The 16,659-nt window shown below is 54.8% G+C and overlaps 1 protein-coding gene across 5 annotated transcripts in view; it reads right to left on the reverse strand.

Moving 5' to 3' along the window:
• Positions 1 to 16,419, reverse strand: part of SH2B3 (SH2B adaptor protein 3) — a 37,810-nt gene extending 21,391 nt beyond the window's left edge. For all 5 annotated transcript variants that reach the window (XM_065904498.1, XM_065904497.1, XM_065904495.1 and 2 more), the window contains exons 1-2: positions 16,078 to 16,419; positions 5,044 to 5,844 (exon numbers count right to left, since the gene is read on the reverse strand). In XM_065904498.1, coding sequence (XP_065760570.1) covers positions 5,044 to 5,817 — 774 coding nt within the window. In that variant the 5' untranslated portion in view covers positions 5,818 to 5,844; positions 16,078 to 16,419. The remainder of the gene's footprint in view (positions 1 to 5,043; positions 5,845 to 16,077) is intronic.
• Positions 16,420 to 16,659: the final 240 nt, after the last annotated feature.

Raw genomic sequence — 16,659 nt, forward strand, 5'->3', positions numbered from 1 at the left:
AGGGCCTTCCCACTTGCCATTTCCTCAACATGGGACTCCCTCACCCAATCTTCCAGGAGCGGCACCTTCGCTCATCCCAGATGTCACTTCCTGCCAAGGGGCCTCTGATGACCACCCCCCAGGGACAATCCCCAGCCTCCTCCAAGGGCCGGCGCACAGCAGCAAGTGTTGTCCCACCCCTGTCCACCTGCAGCGATGCCGCTGAAACTAGACTTTGGACTTTGGGAACGAACTACGCATGTCTCCTCCCACCCGCTCTGAACGTCCACTGCAGCAGCCTGTGGCCTCCGCTTACACACCGCCTGGAACGGCCAGCTCCCTCCCACCACAGCCCTCACGGTGACCCTTGAGCCCTGGCTGCTGCTATCATGCCTACTTTACAGACAGCTAGACTGAGGCTGTGAGTGGAGAATTGACCGGCCCAGGGTCAGGGGCACTGGTCAGAGGCGGAGCTCTGACCCAACTCCAGGCGAGGCAGACCCATGAACTGCCGACCACCTGGCATCAGACTTCCGGGGGTGCGGGTGGCGCACGCCCCGAGCGCTGTCACTGGGCGGTGCCCTCTCTCAGCTCTCGTCCTCCAAGCCTCTTCCACCTGAGCACCCTCCGAGTGACAGAGCTCAGGTGTGAGTCCAGAGCTCAAGCCTTTGCCGTCACACCCTCCTTTGCCTTTCTTGACTCTTTTTCAGCTGCACCCCCGGCATGTGAGCTCTTAGTTCACCTGCCAGAGATGGAAGGCGCTCCCCCTATGCTGGAACCACAGAGTCTTAACCATTGGACCATCAGGGAAGTCACTGCCTTTGTTTAAAGTTGCTCCCATAGGGGTGAGGTGTGGGGGAGGAGAGAGAGGCTCAAGAGGGAGCTGATATATGTATAATTATGGCTGATTTGTGTTGTATGGCAGAGAGCAAGACAACATTGTAAAACAACTTTCTTCCAATTAAAAAATAAATTAAGTTGCTCTCATAGACAACTCCAGGGTCAGAGGTCAGAGGTCAAGGCTGCCCACTAGGCAGGCACACTCAAGACTTCTAGTCTAGATATCTTCAGCCTAGACTGGATGCTCCGAGTCACTCCAGGAAACATTCAGAAGAGCCCCAGGCTGTTCTAATCCCGAAGGGAAGCTGTCAGCAGCGGACAGAGCTAGGACCTGCTCAGACACCCTGTGGAGGGGGTGGGAGATGCCCCACCAGGGCTGCTCACTTTGTGGGGGACACCCCAGGTCACACAGCAACCACCAAGCCTATGAAAGAGGCCCAGGTGGCCTGGGGGGAGCGGTGAGCCCAGAGACCCAGCTGCCACCCCCAGGTCCCACTTCTCCAGGGCCAGACACCACTTCTGAGCCCTAAGGACTCTGACAGGTGCTCTGACTCTGGGCTCCTGAAGAACAGGAGCCTTGATCGTGCATCCCAGCCAGACACCAAGGGCCCAAAGCAGTAAATAAATCTGCACTGACTTATTACCAAATAATAAGTCCCCAAATCATTTCACTACCACGACAACCACCACAACAAGAAACACCAGGAACACCGAGCTTCCCTGTGCCAGGCGCTCTGCAGAGGCACCCTCCCAGGTAATACAACAGCCACGCAAAGTGCGAACTCTGAGAAGCTCAGCTCAATAGAGGAGGAAGCTGAGGCCCAGAGAGGTGACACCACCTGCCTGAAGATCTGCAGCTGAGAAAGAAGCCAATTCACTGTTTGAACTTGGGCCCGCCTGACTCCTGGCGCTGGGTTTTCTAAGACAGTTTGTTTTCAGAAGCAGCAGTTCTTAAAAGTTTTACAGGGAATTGCATGTTATCATGCAGATAAGACCATGTATCTGGGATGATATATGCCTTTCATGGTGTCAGAGCCTTGAGACTTTTTAAAACAATGAGTATAGTTTTTATCTGCACTTTCCAAAGGCTTCATGTTACATTTGGGATAAAATACTAACTCCTCACAGGACCTCCTCCCCCATGAGCCATCTGCCCCTTCTGTGACCCCACCACACTTCTGTGCTTCTTTTATAAAAACATGCAAAATGTTTTCCCATCTCAGTGCCTTTTCCCTATGCTGTTCCCGAAACCCAGCGACTCTTATCCCTGTAAGATCTTGGTTCAGGGACGTCCCTGGTGGTCCAGTGGTTAAGAATCTGCCTGCTAATGCAGGGGCTGTGGGTTCGATTCCTGGTCTGTGAACCAAGACCCCACATGCCACAGGGCAACTAATCCTGAGCGCCACAACTGCTGAGACCAAGTGCTCTGAACGCCTCAACTAGAGAAGCCCACTCACTGTAACAAAGACCCAGTGCAGCCAAAAAAAAAAAAAAAGATCTCAGTTCAAAAGTCACCTCCTCAATGGCAGCCCAGTGGTTGGAACTCCAAGCTTTCACTAACAAGGGTGCAGGGGTTCAATCTCTGGTTGCAAAACTAAGATTCCCACAAGCCTCACAGTACAGTTTAAATAAAAAAAAAGTCACCTCAAGACTCACAGCTAAACTTTGGTGATTAAGACAGTGTGGTGTTGGCCTGAGGACAGACACACAGGCCAACAGAACCGAAAGTCCAGAAGCACACAGATGGACACTAGACTCAGGATGACAGTGGCATCACATGCGACCCCATGGGAAAAAAAGGGTCACATCAGCATGCAGTGCCAGAACTGGAAGAACTGTGACCCCTACCTCACACCATAATTCAGGATGGATCTTGTGAAGGCCTGTCAATATGATTCGGCCCAAACAATAAAGCTTCTAGAAGACAAGAAATATCTTTATGACCCTTGGTAGGCAAAGATTCCTTTAATGGGACAGAAAAAGCACTAACCATAAAAGAAAGCAATCAATAAACTTTAAACTACATTAAAATCAAGAACTTAGGTTCACAAAAGGATTCCATTAAAAGAGTAAAAAGATAAGCACAGTGCAGAAGATGATACAGACAAAGAAAGTGCCTTCAGGGTATATAAAAACTATAAATCAATAAGAAAAAGACAGACAACTCAATAAGAATGACAAACACTTGCAAAAAGAGCCAGTCCCAATGGCCAATAAACACATGATAAGGTACTTAACCTCATGAGTCACCAGGGAAATACAAATTAAAGCCACAATTTGAAATACCAGTATACATCCATTGAAGAGAAGAAAAAAAGACTCATACACTACTGATGGGGATGCAAAGCTGTGCTGTCAATTTGGGAAAAAAATTCAGAGGTTTCTTACAAAGTTAAACCTGCACTTACCATATGACCTAGCACTTCTAGGAATCTACCAAAGGGAAATGGAAGCATTTGTTCATACAAAGACCTTAGAACAAATTTCATTACAGCATGATTTGTAAAAGTCTCAAAGCAGAAACAATCCAAATATCCACCAATCAGTAAACGGATAAACAAACTGAAGGACATCCATACAACAGACTGGATATCCTTAGCCATAAAAAGAAACAAACTCTGGTGCATCCAAGAGTGTGAGCAAATCTCTAGAACATACTGGGTAAAAGAAGCCAGACATAAAAATCAATGTACTGTGCAATTCTGGGCTTCCTAGGTTGCCCTAGTGGTAAAGAACCCGCCTGCCAAGGCAGGTTAGATGTAACAGACATGGGTTCAATCCCTGAGTCAGGAAGATCCCCTGGAGGAGGGCATGGCAACCCACTCCAGTATTCCTGCCTAGAGAATCCCGTGGACAGAGCCTGGCAGGCTGCAGACCATGGAGTCCCACAGGGTCAGACACAACTGAAGCGACTTAGCATGCACACACATACTGTGTGATTCCATTTATATGAAGTTCAAAACAGAGAAATGCAATCCATAGGGGTATGAGTCAGTGTGTGTGGGGGGAGGGGTGCTGATGTGGAAGACGTGTGAGGGAGCCCCCCAGGGCGCTGGGCCACTGGGTATACAAACACAGAGATCCTTGTGAAGTTTCAGATGTGCTTCACACGGCTCAGCATGTGAGTATGACTCCACAGTGAAGCTTAAAAACGAAAGGTACTTCACACAAGGGGCTTCCTTGACAACATCCCATCCCACCCCCCAAATTAGGACCTCCTCCCAGAGGTCCAATTTCTTTCTTTCAGAACGCAAGATAGAATTTATAATTCCAAGTTCAATGGTCATTTTACGCCTTCAATAGCCCCACCAGAACACCAGCTTCCCCAGCAACTAGTGCTGAGCAGTTGATCAACAAGTATTTTTTGAATGAATAATTGTTGGTCTCCTTCACCCAGACGGTGACCCCCCCAGGGCTGGGATCTGCTTTGCTCACTCTCTAGACTAAGGGCCTAGGACATAACAGAACCACAAAGAGAAGGGAATTACAGGCCACCGGATCCCATCAGCTTGACACATCTGGTCAACGATGGAGTCCTGTAGGTGTCCAGACGACAACGACCCGTCAGCCTCAACTGCACCACTAGGATTGTGTCACAAAAGACAAAAAAAAATCTAAACTTCAAAAAAAGTAAGACATTCACAAAGCATGGAAGGCCTCCAAGGAATTCTACCACAGTTTTTAACTCCTTAGGAGAAATCCTCCTATTTGTCAGGGTCAACCTGGGTCAGGCTTTTCAAGGACCCTGAACCAGGCTGCCACTGGCCCACATGATGCCCATGTATGGTGTCCCTGGATATTCTACAAAATCCCTGACCAGTGCTGCCGAAAACTGTCAAGGCCGCCAGAAACAAGACAAGGCTGAAAAACCATTCATCACAGCCAAGAGGTGCCTAAGGACACATTAACGACTACATCGAACTTGGTGTCCTGAAGCAGAAAAGGGACCTTAGGGGAAAACCAGGGAAAGCCAAGGACCCCCCAGAGTCCAGTGAACAGCCATGTTCCAACGTTTACTCCTTAATTATACGACGGATGTGACCGGCACTGTAACAGAGAAACACGAAGCAAAGCTGGGTGTGGCATCTAAGGGAGCTCTGTACTATCTAAAAATGGGAAATGGTTCTCTGAGGGAAAAGTTCACCTTTTAAAAGCCCCCTGGGCACTCTGCGGCTACCTGTTGGGAAAGTGTCACCACCCGGAGCCACGTGCGTGGGGTCTTACCTTGGGCGGGTCGAAGAGCTCGAGCAGGTGGTCTGCGCCGTCGGGGCCCGCGCGCCGCAAAGCCAGCCGCCCCCGCTGCCAGCGCGCCCCGCTGTCCATGGAGGCCTCGTCGGCCAGGCTGTACCGCAGCGTCGCCTCCTTGAGGGCCTCGGGCGGCGGCTCCCGAGCCAGGCTCCAGGGCAGGAGCTTCCTGGCCAGGCCGGGCCTGGCCGGGGCCTCGGCGGCCTCCCCGTTGGTGGCGACGGGGCCCGCGGGCAGCTCGCCGGCCGAGCGGTGGCGGAAGATGTGGCGGAGGCTGTGGCGCAGGTGCTGGAGCGAGCAGGTGGCGGCCGGCCGCGGCGGGGCCAGCTCCTCGGAGCTGCGGGCCTTGGGCAGGCCGGGGGCGGGGGCGGCGGGGCCGGCGCCTGGCTCGGCTGGGGCCGCCTCGGCCTTGGCCGGGGATCCGCGGCCCGTCTCACGGTAGTCGCGCGTGGGGGCGGCGGGGGTGGCCCGGGGTGCCGGCGGCCCGGGCGCCCGGCCCTCGCGCACTTCGCGGCAGAAGTAGCGCTGGAAGAGGTCGGTGAACTGCAGCGACACGAGCTCGGCGCGCAGCGGCGCGTGGTGTGGGTGCTCGCGGGCAAAGAGCCAGTACTGCCGGGCCAGCTCCCGGGCCGCGGCCACCGCGTGCAGCTCGCAGAACTCACTCCAGCCCCGCGGGGACGGGGCGGCCGCCGCCGAGGTGGAGGCCGAGGACGCAGACGAGGCCGAGGAGGACTGCAGGGTGGGCCCGTTCATGGCGGAGACCGAGGTGGAGCAGCCAGGCTGAAAGACACGGTGGGGAGTGCGTGACAAAGGAGGGAGTGGACGACTGGGCAGACCACCACAACACCCACCCCCAGACATACTGGTTATCAGGCACTACCTCAAAAAATGAATTGACCTTAATGCCCAGAGCTGGTGAAGATGCAGCAAAGGGAGCACTCCCCTGCAATGCTGCGGGTACTGTGGGGAGTACAGCCTTTAGGGCCGGCAGCTTGGGAGGATCATCTTCAGACCTAGTAATTCCCCTTGTAAGCATTCAAGAGAAAGTTTCCCACCTGAGCAGAGAGGCATGTACAAGACAACCCCCTTCCAGGTGTCTCCTGCCCCGACATTTATAATCGGGAAAAAGCACTGTGCTCAGTTGCTCAGTCATGTGAGACTCTGAGACCCCACGGACTGTAGCCTGCCTGTCTCCTCTCTCCATGGGATTTCCCAGGCAAGAATACTGGAATGGGTTGCCATTCCCTTCTTCAGGGGTTCTTACTAACCCAGGGATCGAACCCAGGTCTCCCACATCACAGGCTGATTCTTTACCATTTGAACCAGGGAAAAGGTAAATTCAACCTAAGGGCTTCCTAGGTGGCTCAGCGGTAAAGAATCCTTCTTCCAATGCATTAGTTGGGAAGATCCACTGGAGAAGGAAATGGCAACCCACTCCAATATTATTGTCTGGGAAATCCCATGGACAGAGGAGCCTGGTGTGTTAACAGTCTATGGGGTCGCAAAGAGTCTCACATGACTAAGCAGCTAAACAACGAATACAACCTAAACGCCTATCAGTCAGAGACTGGTGAAACAAACTGTGATACAGCTGCAGGCCAGAATGTGCTACAGCATTTCCAAAAGGAGGAAGATCTATGCTACCATCTTGGGAAGTCTCCAGGGCACAGCATTAAGGGGAAAAGCAAACCACTGAGCAATACAAACCATTCATGAGCCTATTTACATGAACATACAAAGCAAAACTACCAATTCTTATGTGTACATAAATGTATTTAAGTGATGGGCAAGAAAGATGTGGCTGGAGCAAACCCATGCAGCAACAGTAGTGACCTGTGGGGAAGAGTCAGAAGTTGGGGTGCAAGAGGGGAAGTAACCAAGGAAGACTTATGACTTGTCTCTAGAAAATCTGGTTAAGAACAAGGCGCCAGGAGCCTAGATTCAAATCCCACTGCTACTAGTTGTGACCCTGGGTTTGTGATATCTCTGCCTTGCTTGCCCCATCTATAAAATGGGGACCATGTTGCACCTACCTCATAGAAGTGTTATGAGGATTCACTGAATTAAATGGAAAAGCTTTGGAACCTAAGGAGAGCCTAATAAGTCTTGTAATCAATGTTATAATAAGAGTGTATTATTGGGATTCCCTGGTGGCTCAGACTGTAAAGTGTCTGCCCGCAGTGCAGGAGACCTGGGTTCGATCCCCGGGTCAGGGATATCCCCTGGAGAAGGAAATGGCAACCCACTCCAGTACTCTTGCCTAGAAAATTCCATGGATGGAGGAGCCTGGTGGGCTACAGTCCATGGGGTCGCAAAAGAGTCGGACACGACTGAGCGACTTCATAATTGGTGTCAATAAACATTAAAAAAAAAATAAAAAGGAATAAATTAACAAGACTCATAAGGGGTACAAAGGTACTTCCTGCTCTCATGGGGGAGTGTTGGGACAGGCAGCCCTTGCCTGTTCATCGAAACTGGGACTCCAATACAATCAAAGTGCAGAAGCCCCCTACCCTCTGCTGTCCACGGTGCTGAACCCTGGCCCTCTCTCGTTACCATCAGTACTGTCTTTCCTTCCAACTAAGCCAGGTTGGGCCTGGGCCCCTTCTGAGGACCACATACTCATGGATGCCTACTCACCCCACCCTGATATTACTGAGGACCTACTGTGTGCCAGGCACTGTGCTAGGTCCTAGGGATACAGGAGCAAACCAGACAGACAGAAATTCCTGCTCTCCTGGGGCTACATTATACACAAACACACAAAAGTACTGGCTGTGTGCCTCTCATCGGACCTCTCTGAACCCTAATTTCTTCATCTGTCAAATGGGGAGCAGCACAGTAGCCACCTTCTAAGACCTTGAAAGGAGTCCTTGTAAGGGGACTCAAGGTGAGGATCTGAACCTAGAAACTGGGGTTCTTTCTGCCCCACCCCATTCTACATCTCCAGGTCCTGGTGGTGACCCAGCAGCCAATCACAGCAGCATAGCCCAGAGGCATAGAGTGGGTGCCACTGCTTCAGCTGGGAGGGTCCTGTGCACACACTTGACTTCGCACATCACAGGGCCCTCGGCAGCTACACACAGTAGGCACTTTGTACACAGTGGGCAGAAGGAAAGGGAGGGGGCCACGTGTGTCCTTGGCCACCACACTCCAAGAAAAGCACCCTGTCGCTGAAGGAGAGGGTTCTACCTGAAAGTATGGGTGACCTGTCCTTGGCTAACCCCTTGGCCACCCCACAGCTTGACACAGCACTGTGCTCACAGGTTAGGGAACCAGATTCCAGACCCGAGCGCCTGTCACACCCACGAGACTGTGTGGTCGGCCCTCACACTGGCTGCTGCTGGGCCACTGCATCAGGTGTCTCTGTGCCCGGCCTGCTCCCAGTCTCACTCAGAAGCCTTCCTTGAGCTCACTGGTGACAGTCCTGAACTTGTCTTTCAGCACACGTGCTCTCATTCAATCACTGTGATTATTTAATGAGTCACTCTCTCCCCCACCAGACTGTGAACTCCACAATGCCAGGAGCCACTTCCAGCTCCAACCCCAGGTCCTAGCATGCAGCAGGAGCCCAATAAACACCTGCTGAATGAATGAAGGTAGGAATGCAAGAGGCTGGCTGGATTTGCAACCTCTGGCTCCTTCAGCAGGTGTGTGGTGGCCAGCACTCACCGATGAGCACTTCTTGCTGGGCGAACCCACTGCTGGGCACCCAGGCCTGTCCTTTTGTCTGGAACACCTGATCCTGTCCGCCCCTGTACATCAGAGACCTGAAGCCCAGCTGCAGGACCAACCCGGGGAACAGCCTTCCCGGAACAGCTGTGCCCACTGCAAGCTCCCTCACCACTCAGGCAGGGGGGCCAGCAGCCCTCCTCACTCGGCCCCCTACTCCAGTTCCCCACAGGGAGAGTGGTGTGTACTCAATACTTGCTAAACATCAGGCATTTTTCTAACTGCTTTTGCAAAACATTAACTTTCCTAGGCTTAACAACAGCACTAGGAGGTAGGGTCAATAACTCCTCCCATTTTACAGGTGGTTAAACTGAAGCACAGAGCTCCTGTGGCTAGTGATCAATGGAAACCCCACACAGAAGCCCCCCCACAAAACACCTGATCAGTGCCCAAACTCCCACCACAAGGAACACTTACTGCCCAGTGAATGATTATCCAGAGGAGAAGATAGAAAGGCCTCACTCAGGTCTTCCTGGTGGTTCAGACAGTAAAGCGTCTGCCTACAATGCAGGAGACCCAGGTTCAATCCCTGGGTCGGGAAGATCCCCTGGAAAAGGAAATGGCAACCCACTCCAGTACTCTTGCCTGGAAAATCCCATGGACAGAGGAGCCTGGTAGGCTACAGTCCATGGGGTCGCAAAGAGTTGAACAAGACTGAGTGACTTCACTCACTGAGGTCCTGCTGGAGTCAGGAGGCCCCAGCGACTCTGAACAAGTGGTTGGAAAATAGCCACAGGGTGAAAGTTTTAAAACAACAATAAATGATGCTATTTCACGCTATGTGCCCCACCCTGCGCTAAATACTTCACATTTTTTCACTTATTTATTCCCCATCGGCAGGGGCAGTCCCAGCATTATGCCCATTTGATGGATGAGAAAGCCAAGGTGGGGGAGGAATGGTCTGTCCAGGATCACAAGGTCCGCGAGGGGCACAGCTGGGATTAAAAGCCTGTTCAGTTGCTGGAAGCACCAGCTATAGTGAGCAATACTGCTCACCGTCCACTTCTCTCAGCATCTGCCCCCAGCAGCCAAGGGCCACGGCACTCCCCGCCCACTCCATGGGGCATGTCAGAGCAGCAACTCCAGAAATGCTAAAGTTGCATGAAGTGATGAATTCCCAGGGCTGAGGCAGGCTGCTGTTTGACAATCATACTCTTGCAATCATGCCCCTGACTTTCATGGACTGACAAAAAAAGGTTGAGGGGCTCCGAGAAACCCACCACCACAAATGAGCTTTCCACGGTGGAGCTACCAACCAAATCTGGGTTCACATCCTCATTCTGCCACTTCCTCGCTGTGTGCTGCAGAAAAGAGGGCTCCCCTCCCCATCTGTAAAATGGGTTCATGTTTTTCTCTGGACATTCACTAGGAGCATTCTAAGAACTGATATCTGTGGGGTCCTGGGCACAGGGCTCAAGAAACAAGTGGCTGCTGCTATTATTGTTGTTCGAAAAGAGGGGCGCCAGCCCCCGAGAATGTCAGACCCGCCTGCTGTAAGAAGCCACAGCCAGTCTCGCAGGCTTCACTGGCTGGGCCAGGAAGGGGGAAGGGCGGCGGGGGTGGGGGGGGCCACAGGAGCCTGAACACAAGGCCTTCTCAGGGGAGAAGCATTGCTCAGGCAGCTCCGGGCAGGAGCTCTGGGCAGGAAGCCACCAGCCAGAGCACTCAGCTGTGGCCTGTGTTGGGGAGGGGGCCACGCCTGGGAGGTTTCCTGGTCAGGGCATGCAGCCAGGCCGCAGGAAGGTGGTCCCCTCTTTGGGCCCCAGCCCAGGAGATAGCATTTATTGAGTGTTTACTATGTGCCAGACACAGAGGAAGAGCAACCGATCAGATCACGCCAACCCCGGGAACAGGGCCTAGAAGCTCTTGGCAGGAAAAGCAACTACTAATCACCTGTGGGTTCCCAGGAGCCCCCAGGCTTCAGCTAGCGGGTATGAGGAGAGGGGTCTTTGGTGCATTTTTTTCCCCTTCAATCCCCTCCCCACCCATGGGAGCATCTGGGAGTCTGGGCAACCAAAGGGATGAACAGCCGTCACAGAGGACCTGCAAGTCCAGGGGGTCCCTCCCACCTCCTCATCTGGGACTTTGAGGACAGGGAGTTCTGCTGGATAAAGAAGTGGGGGGTCCAAGATCTCCCAAAATCCCCCAGCAGGGTAAGAGACAAGGATAAGGCAACAAGAACAGGGAGATCAGATTGCATCCTGGCACCCCACCCTCTAATTCCCCACTGCATACCCACAGAGGTGGGGGCAGCTACCTCTGTGCCCATCCTGGGGCTTATGTCGCGGGGGAGGGGAGGCGGGTCTGCCTTTCAGACCCCCAAGTTTAAAACAAGTGTGTCCACAGCATCCCTGCTGAGGGTAACCTGGTGAGAGCTCTGAAGGCTTAGCCAGTATTTGGCAGGTGTCCCTTGTTCAGGCATATAGCAATACATCCTATACCAAGCCAGGGAGAATTCAGGCTCTGAACAGCTGGGAATCCTGGCTCCGAATGAGGGGGCTTCCTCAGGACCCCAGAGACTGAGACTCAAAACCCTCTCCTCTGTCCAGTCACCCCGGGTAATAACGGAATCTGGGGAAGCTAATATTTCCTGCTTCATTATCAGGCCCAGGTGCAGAGAAGGCCCTTACCCACCTGTGGGAATTTCACCTGCCAAGGCTCAGGGAGAATATTTTAAATTGTGGCAAGTGAACTTAAAATGAGCCAGTTCAGAGCCTCCATCTGCACCCAGGTCTACAGCTCACAGATGTTTGGGCAGGAAGTCTTACACCTTCTGAGGAAGACACCTCCTCCAAGGAGCCCTCCAGGTTCATTCCAGGCTACTGGAAGCATTTCTGCCTTTCCTGCCTGCAGCACCAACTTTCTCTGGGAGCCCAGATCCCCCCTGTCCAAAGAGGCCCAGTGTTGAGGGGATTCCAGCACATGGCCTGGCAGGAGGCCCACTGCCCTTTCACACCACTCATGCTGGGTCAGACTGTGGAGGAGCCTATGGAAGGTTCAGAGCAGAGGTTCTGGGGCCTTAGGGAGGCTGAGAAGTGGGGTCTCTCCTAGACCACGGGGCGGCCAGGGAGCCCTGAGGCACTCTCTCTGGGGTCACCGAGTGCCCGAGGACATTTATCACACCAGCGCAGTCTGCCAGAACAGGAAATGTCCTCTGGCTTCCTCTGCCCCCACCCCCGCCTGACACCCCGGCCAACAGCCCGACTAGCCTTCGGGAGGTGGGGAGAGCCAGGCCTATCCCCCCGCCCCCCGCCCAAGAATAGGCAGAACTCTCTAAGCCACCCCCATCCCAAGACAGGACTTCTTCCTTTAAGTGCCCCTGGGTGGAGGAGAGATGGCAGGGCAGCCTGTCAGCTCCACGCGTCCCATACCCCCATACGGTATTGCCTCTTCAGGACGGGAGCCCTCAAGCCCTCCTGCTCCTGTGCACATCTCTCCACTCATCACCCTCTCTGGGACTCTCCTCCAAGTGACATGACAGGAGGGCCAGCTCTCAAAGGACCGATTTTGTGCCAAAGGCCCTCTTTTGTGTCCACCTCCCCTAATCGCATTTCCAGGCCTCCAGCCCCTCAAGGCCAAGGCCTGCCCCTCAGGCATCCTGTGAGTCTGCTCCCGATGAGCCGGGCACAGACTTCCTCCCTCCCAGGCCTCCCTGGGGACACGCAGGGCAGTGGCAGGCTCTCCCCCCACCACACCCCAGCCAGCCGGGGTGGGGGCCCACATCCGGGCAGGCCCCCAGGGGCTCCGTTGCCTGGTTCATGAGGAAGCCTGCAGCCCGGCCCCCCTAGCCGACCCCTGACAGGGTGGCGTGGGAGGAAAAATCTTCCAGCCATCTGCTCAGCTGCTGGGTTTCCGGACGGGGCGGAGCCGGGGGACGCCAGGAGGACTTGCTCTCCTGGGGGAGTGCCCCTCGCCCCCGCGGTCAGGAAGGACGCTGGACTGAGCAGCCCAGGAGTGACCACTGGGACCCCAGAGTCCCCACCAGAGAACGCTGGGCGTCCAGGTTTCTGGGCCCAAGGCAGTGGGTGTCCAGCTGCGGTTTGGACCTGCCCAGGCCCCGAGGGACCTCAGGCCCTGGAAGCCAGGGAGCTGGGGCACAGGGCTCCTGGGTCCAATTAGGCCTGACTCAGCGAGTGACCCTAGCTGAGTCAGTTCCCCTGGGCAGCCTGCTGGCCTCAGTTTCCTCAGGGAGGGCGGGTAGCTGGGAACAGGGTCTGGCTGGGAACAAGCAACTTGTATTACACCTCTGGACTCTCCAAGGCAGGCTTCTTTCGTCTGCCAGATGGAAGCAGCTTCCTGTTCTGCCCCGCCAAAGATGCTAAACACCCCAGGGCCCCCAGGGACCATTTTCCCAGGAAACCTGGCAATTAAGTGCCAGCCTTCCTCTCAGGCATTAACAGCAGTAGCTCTTATTAAGCACTGACTGCATGCCAGGCACTGTTCCTGCCTCTTCTCAAAACAACCCTATTAGTGCTCACATTCATAGACGAGGAAATCCACAGCTCAGAGAGGTTAAGGGACAAGCCCAAGGTCACAGAGCCACAGCAATTATACTCAACACAGTGAGCCCCTAATCTGTGCCAGGCTCATACCCTTCACATATGAACTCACATACAGGGTCATATACCCAAGAGAAGCTGGAACCCCCATTGGGCAGTTGAGGTCCAGAGAGGTCAGGTAACTTGTCCAAGGCTTCACAGCTAGAAGCTGGCAAAGCTCAGATCTGGTTCCAAAACCTATGCTGCTACTGGGAGAAGCAAGAACTGAACAGCGGAAGTCCTCTCATTTGAATAAAAACGACAACAATAACAACAACAATGTCTATTATTAATTGAGTGCCAAGGCCAGCACTGAGTGCTTTATGTGCTCTGTCTCTCCCACTCAGGGTGGGCAGTGCAGGGGACGGACAGCTGGAAGGCCCCTCCAAGTGCCTCCAACATTGCCCCCTCTGCCCTCGAGGAAGCTCTATCCAGGAGGTGGCACAGCTGGACCCAGCCAGCCAACGGCGCCTACAGGCTGAACTGCTGCAGGGCTCCCCAGCACCTGCCAGGGCCAGGCTACTGCTATATGGAGTAGTTCTACAGGAACGAATTTGCATTAGAAAGAATTTGTGTTATTGAAGAAGGATCAAGCCCAGGATTCAGAAGAATGGGGGAGGGGAAGGAGAAGGAAAACAAGCAAAGCTAATACCCACAACAAACAAGATAACAACAATCTCTTCCTTATTACTATTCATTCTCCTGACCTAGCCGTTCTAAACACTTCATGAATTCACTCATTTATGGTTCCAATGACCCTCAAGAAGTAGGTACTAATATCACACCCATTTGACAGAGGAAAAAACTGAGGTGGGGGGTTGTTAAGCAAGGCCATAGAGCTGGGAATCACCAACATCTCACCCTGTCCAGGAACTCCAGAATGCTTCTCCCAGAACTCAGGAAACCTCAGAGCTGCTCCTGCAGGTGGTGCTCAGGGGATGCTGATGAACAAACATTCCACAGCCAGTAACAACAACACTAATGATGGTAATGAGGAAAACCACCACCACCGGTAAGTGCACCTTTCCTGCCGGCTCATTATGTGCCTACCACAAACCTATTATTACCTCGTTTCACACAGGGGGAGACCGAGGCTCGCAAGTGTCACTTGCCCATGCCCTCGGCTAGGAAAAAGCAGTGGAGGTATGGAACCTAGGCTTTCACGACCCTCTTCTGTCACTGCTGAGTCCCTGAAGGAACTCAGACGCCAGAAGCTGATGCTTTAGTCCAGCCCCTTCCCAGCTGGCTCCTCCACGGCCCACAGAGACTCACACGAGTTCTAGGAATGTTCACCCTTTGGCTCCAAAGGATTTTCCCTCCCAGAGGGGGGTTGTGGGAAAAAGCTCAGAAAAAGTGTATTAAAAACCCATCCAACTTCCCCAACGGGCCCTGGCCTCTCATCTGCTGACCCTAGCCTGACAAGGGGGCCTCAGTCCGCTCTCCCCCCACTACGGCTGGTTCTCTGGGCCCCAGGGGGCCTCCAGCGCTGTTTCCGCTCTGGCAGCCAGGTCAGTGATGGGAAATTCAGACACAACTCTGGAGATGCATGTGCCCACTGCCCTGGCAGGGGCCCTGGGGGTTGGACTGTAAATGGGAATGGACTGGCTGCCCCAGCTGAGCAGGGCAGCTGCTGGGTGTCGGAGGAAGCTCATCTCCCAGGGCAGATCTCTGCCCCTCCTGCTCCCAAAGCTGGTCCTTAGCCCTTCAGACTTCGTTTTGCCAGGCCCTCTGTTCAGAAACCCCCTCCTGGAGCCCAATTTCACTTCCTCCCACTCAGTCCGGCCTGGTCATTCCCCTCCCTGGAGGCCCCCAGCTGCAGGCAGTGAACTCCTTACCTACATCATTGTGGCCCGGGAATGGGGAAGAGAAACAGGAGAATGAGGAAACTCAAGAAAAAAAAAGTGGAATGGCAGGCAGGCCCCCCTCCCCAGTTCCTCAAATGCAATCCCCACTGCCCCCAAAACCCCCAAGAACAGAATGAGGGGAGGGAGGGGATTTCTGCACCAGGCATTAAGGGCCTCTGAAATACCTTCCAGCCCTGATGACCTATTAGGCCAATGACTTGTGTCCCTGTTTATTTTGGGTGGAAGGATTCCCCTGGAGCCCCATGTCCAGGGTGGGAAGGTACCAGTCCAAAGAGAACTTATCTCTGAAAGCCCTAACCCTTTTGAACCCCCAGATTCTGCAGCATGGGGGCGCCTGGGCCACCCCACCTCCCTGAGGTAAAGAATAATGGGGAGAGGGGTTTCTGGAATACTGGGGGTGGGGGGCGGTGAGTGCTAGCCCCTTAGCCACATGGCCTCGCCTGGGAGAGTAGGGAGAGGCCTGTGCCCCACTCCAAGAGGACGCTTCCATTCTCACGGGCTCAGTTTGACTACTTTCACTTTCAAGGTATCAAAGCAGTGACCCCTCAACCCCTCCTCTCTAGGTACAAGTTGACTGGCTAGGCTACATTAAGAGGCAGCTGGGACTATTAGCCAAACCCTTTCCCAGCGCCTCCCCCACTGCCTCAGCTACCCCCACTACATCCCCAACACGTGTGTGGGTGTCGGCTGGGAGGGTGTCGCAGGATCTGGGGGACGGTCACCCCTGAACACCCCCACCAGAGTGAGCAGCTGGACAATATTTTAGGCAGTTGCGGGAGTGCGCAGACACTGGGCAGAACGGGACACGGGGCCTCCCCGTCCCCCATTGAAGCCCTTCCAGCTCCGGAGGAGGGAAGCTCTGGGAAAGGCGTGCTTACCTGAGAGAGAGGGGGACCGGGCCCGGCCGGCCCATGGCGTCGCGCGCCCCCGGCCCCCCGAAATCCCGAAGGGGCGGGCGGGCCCCCGCCCCGGGCGCGTTCTCTCCCGCGCGCCGGCTCCTGGCTCGCGGCTCGCTCGAGCGGGGCTCAGGCAGGAAACCCGGGCTCGGAAAATGGCCAGCGCCTCATCATTTCCGCCGCCAGCGCTTGACAGTTGCGGGAGGATGCGCCTCCGGGCCGCCACCGGGGAAACTTTGCTGTCGCCGACGTCGCCACCGCGGGCCGCGACAGTCCTGGCGGGCGGCCGGGCGGAGGCGGTGGCCCGAGCCCATGCCGCCCCGCGCCGTTATGTAAAGAGGAACCGGCTGTGCTAGCAGAGCCCGGCGGGGGAGGGCGGCTACGAGAGGGGCGGGGCCGGGGCGGGGCCTGGACACGCTAAGCCCCGCCCCCAGTCCGCCCGCGAGCCGGACTTGGCCGGAGGCGGGGGGGGCGGGAAAAACAGGGCTCGAGGGGCGGGGCTGGTCCTTGCCCCGCCCACCAGCCCGGTTTCTCCTCAACTGACCGAGTTCTGGGGTATCAATC

This window comes from Muntiacus reevesi, chromosome 13, assembly GCF_963930625.1.
Source record: "Muntiacus reevesi chromosome 13, mMunRee1.1, whole genome shotgun sequence".
NCBI classification, from domain to species: Eukaryota; Metazoa; Chordata; class Mammalia; order Artiodactyla; family Cervidae; genus Muntiacus; species Muntiacus reevesi.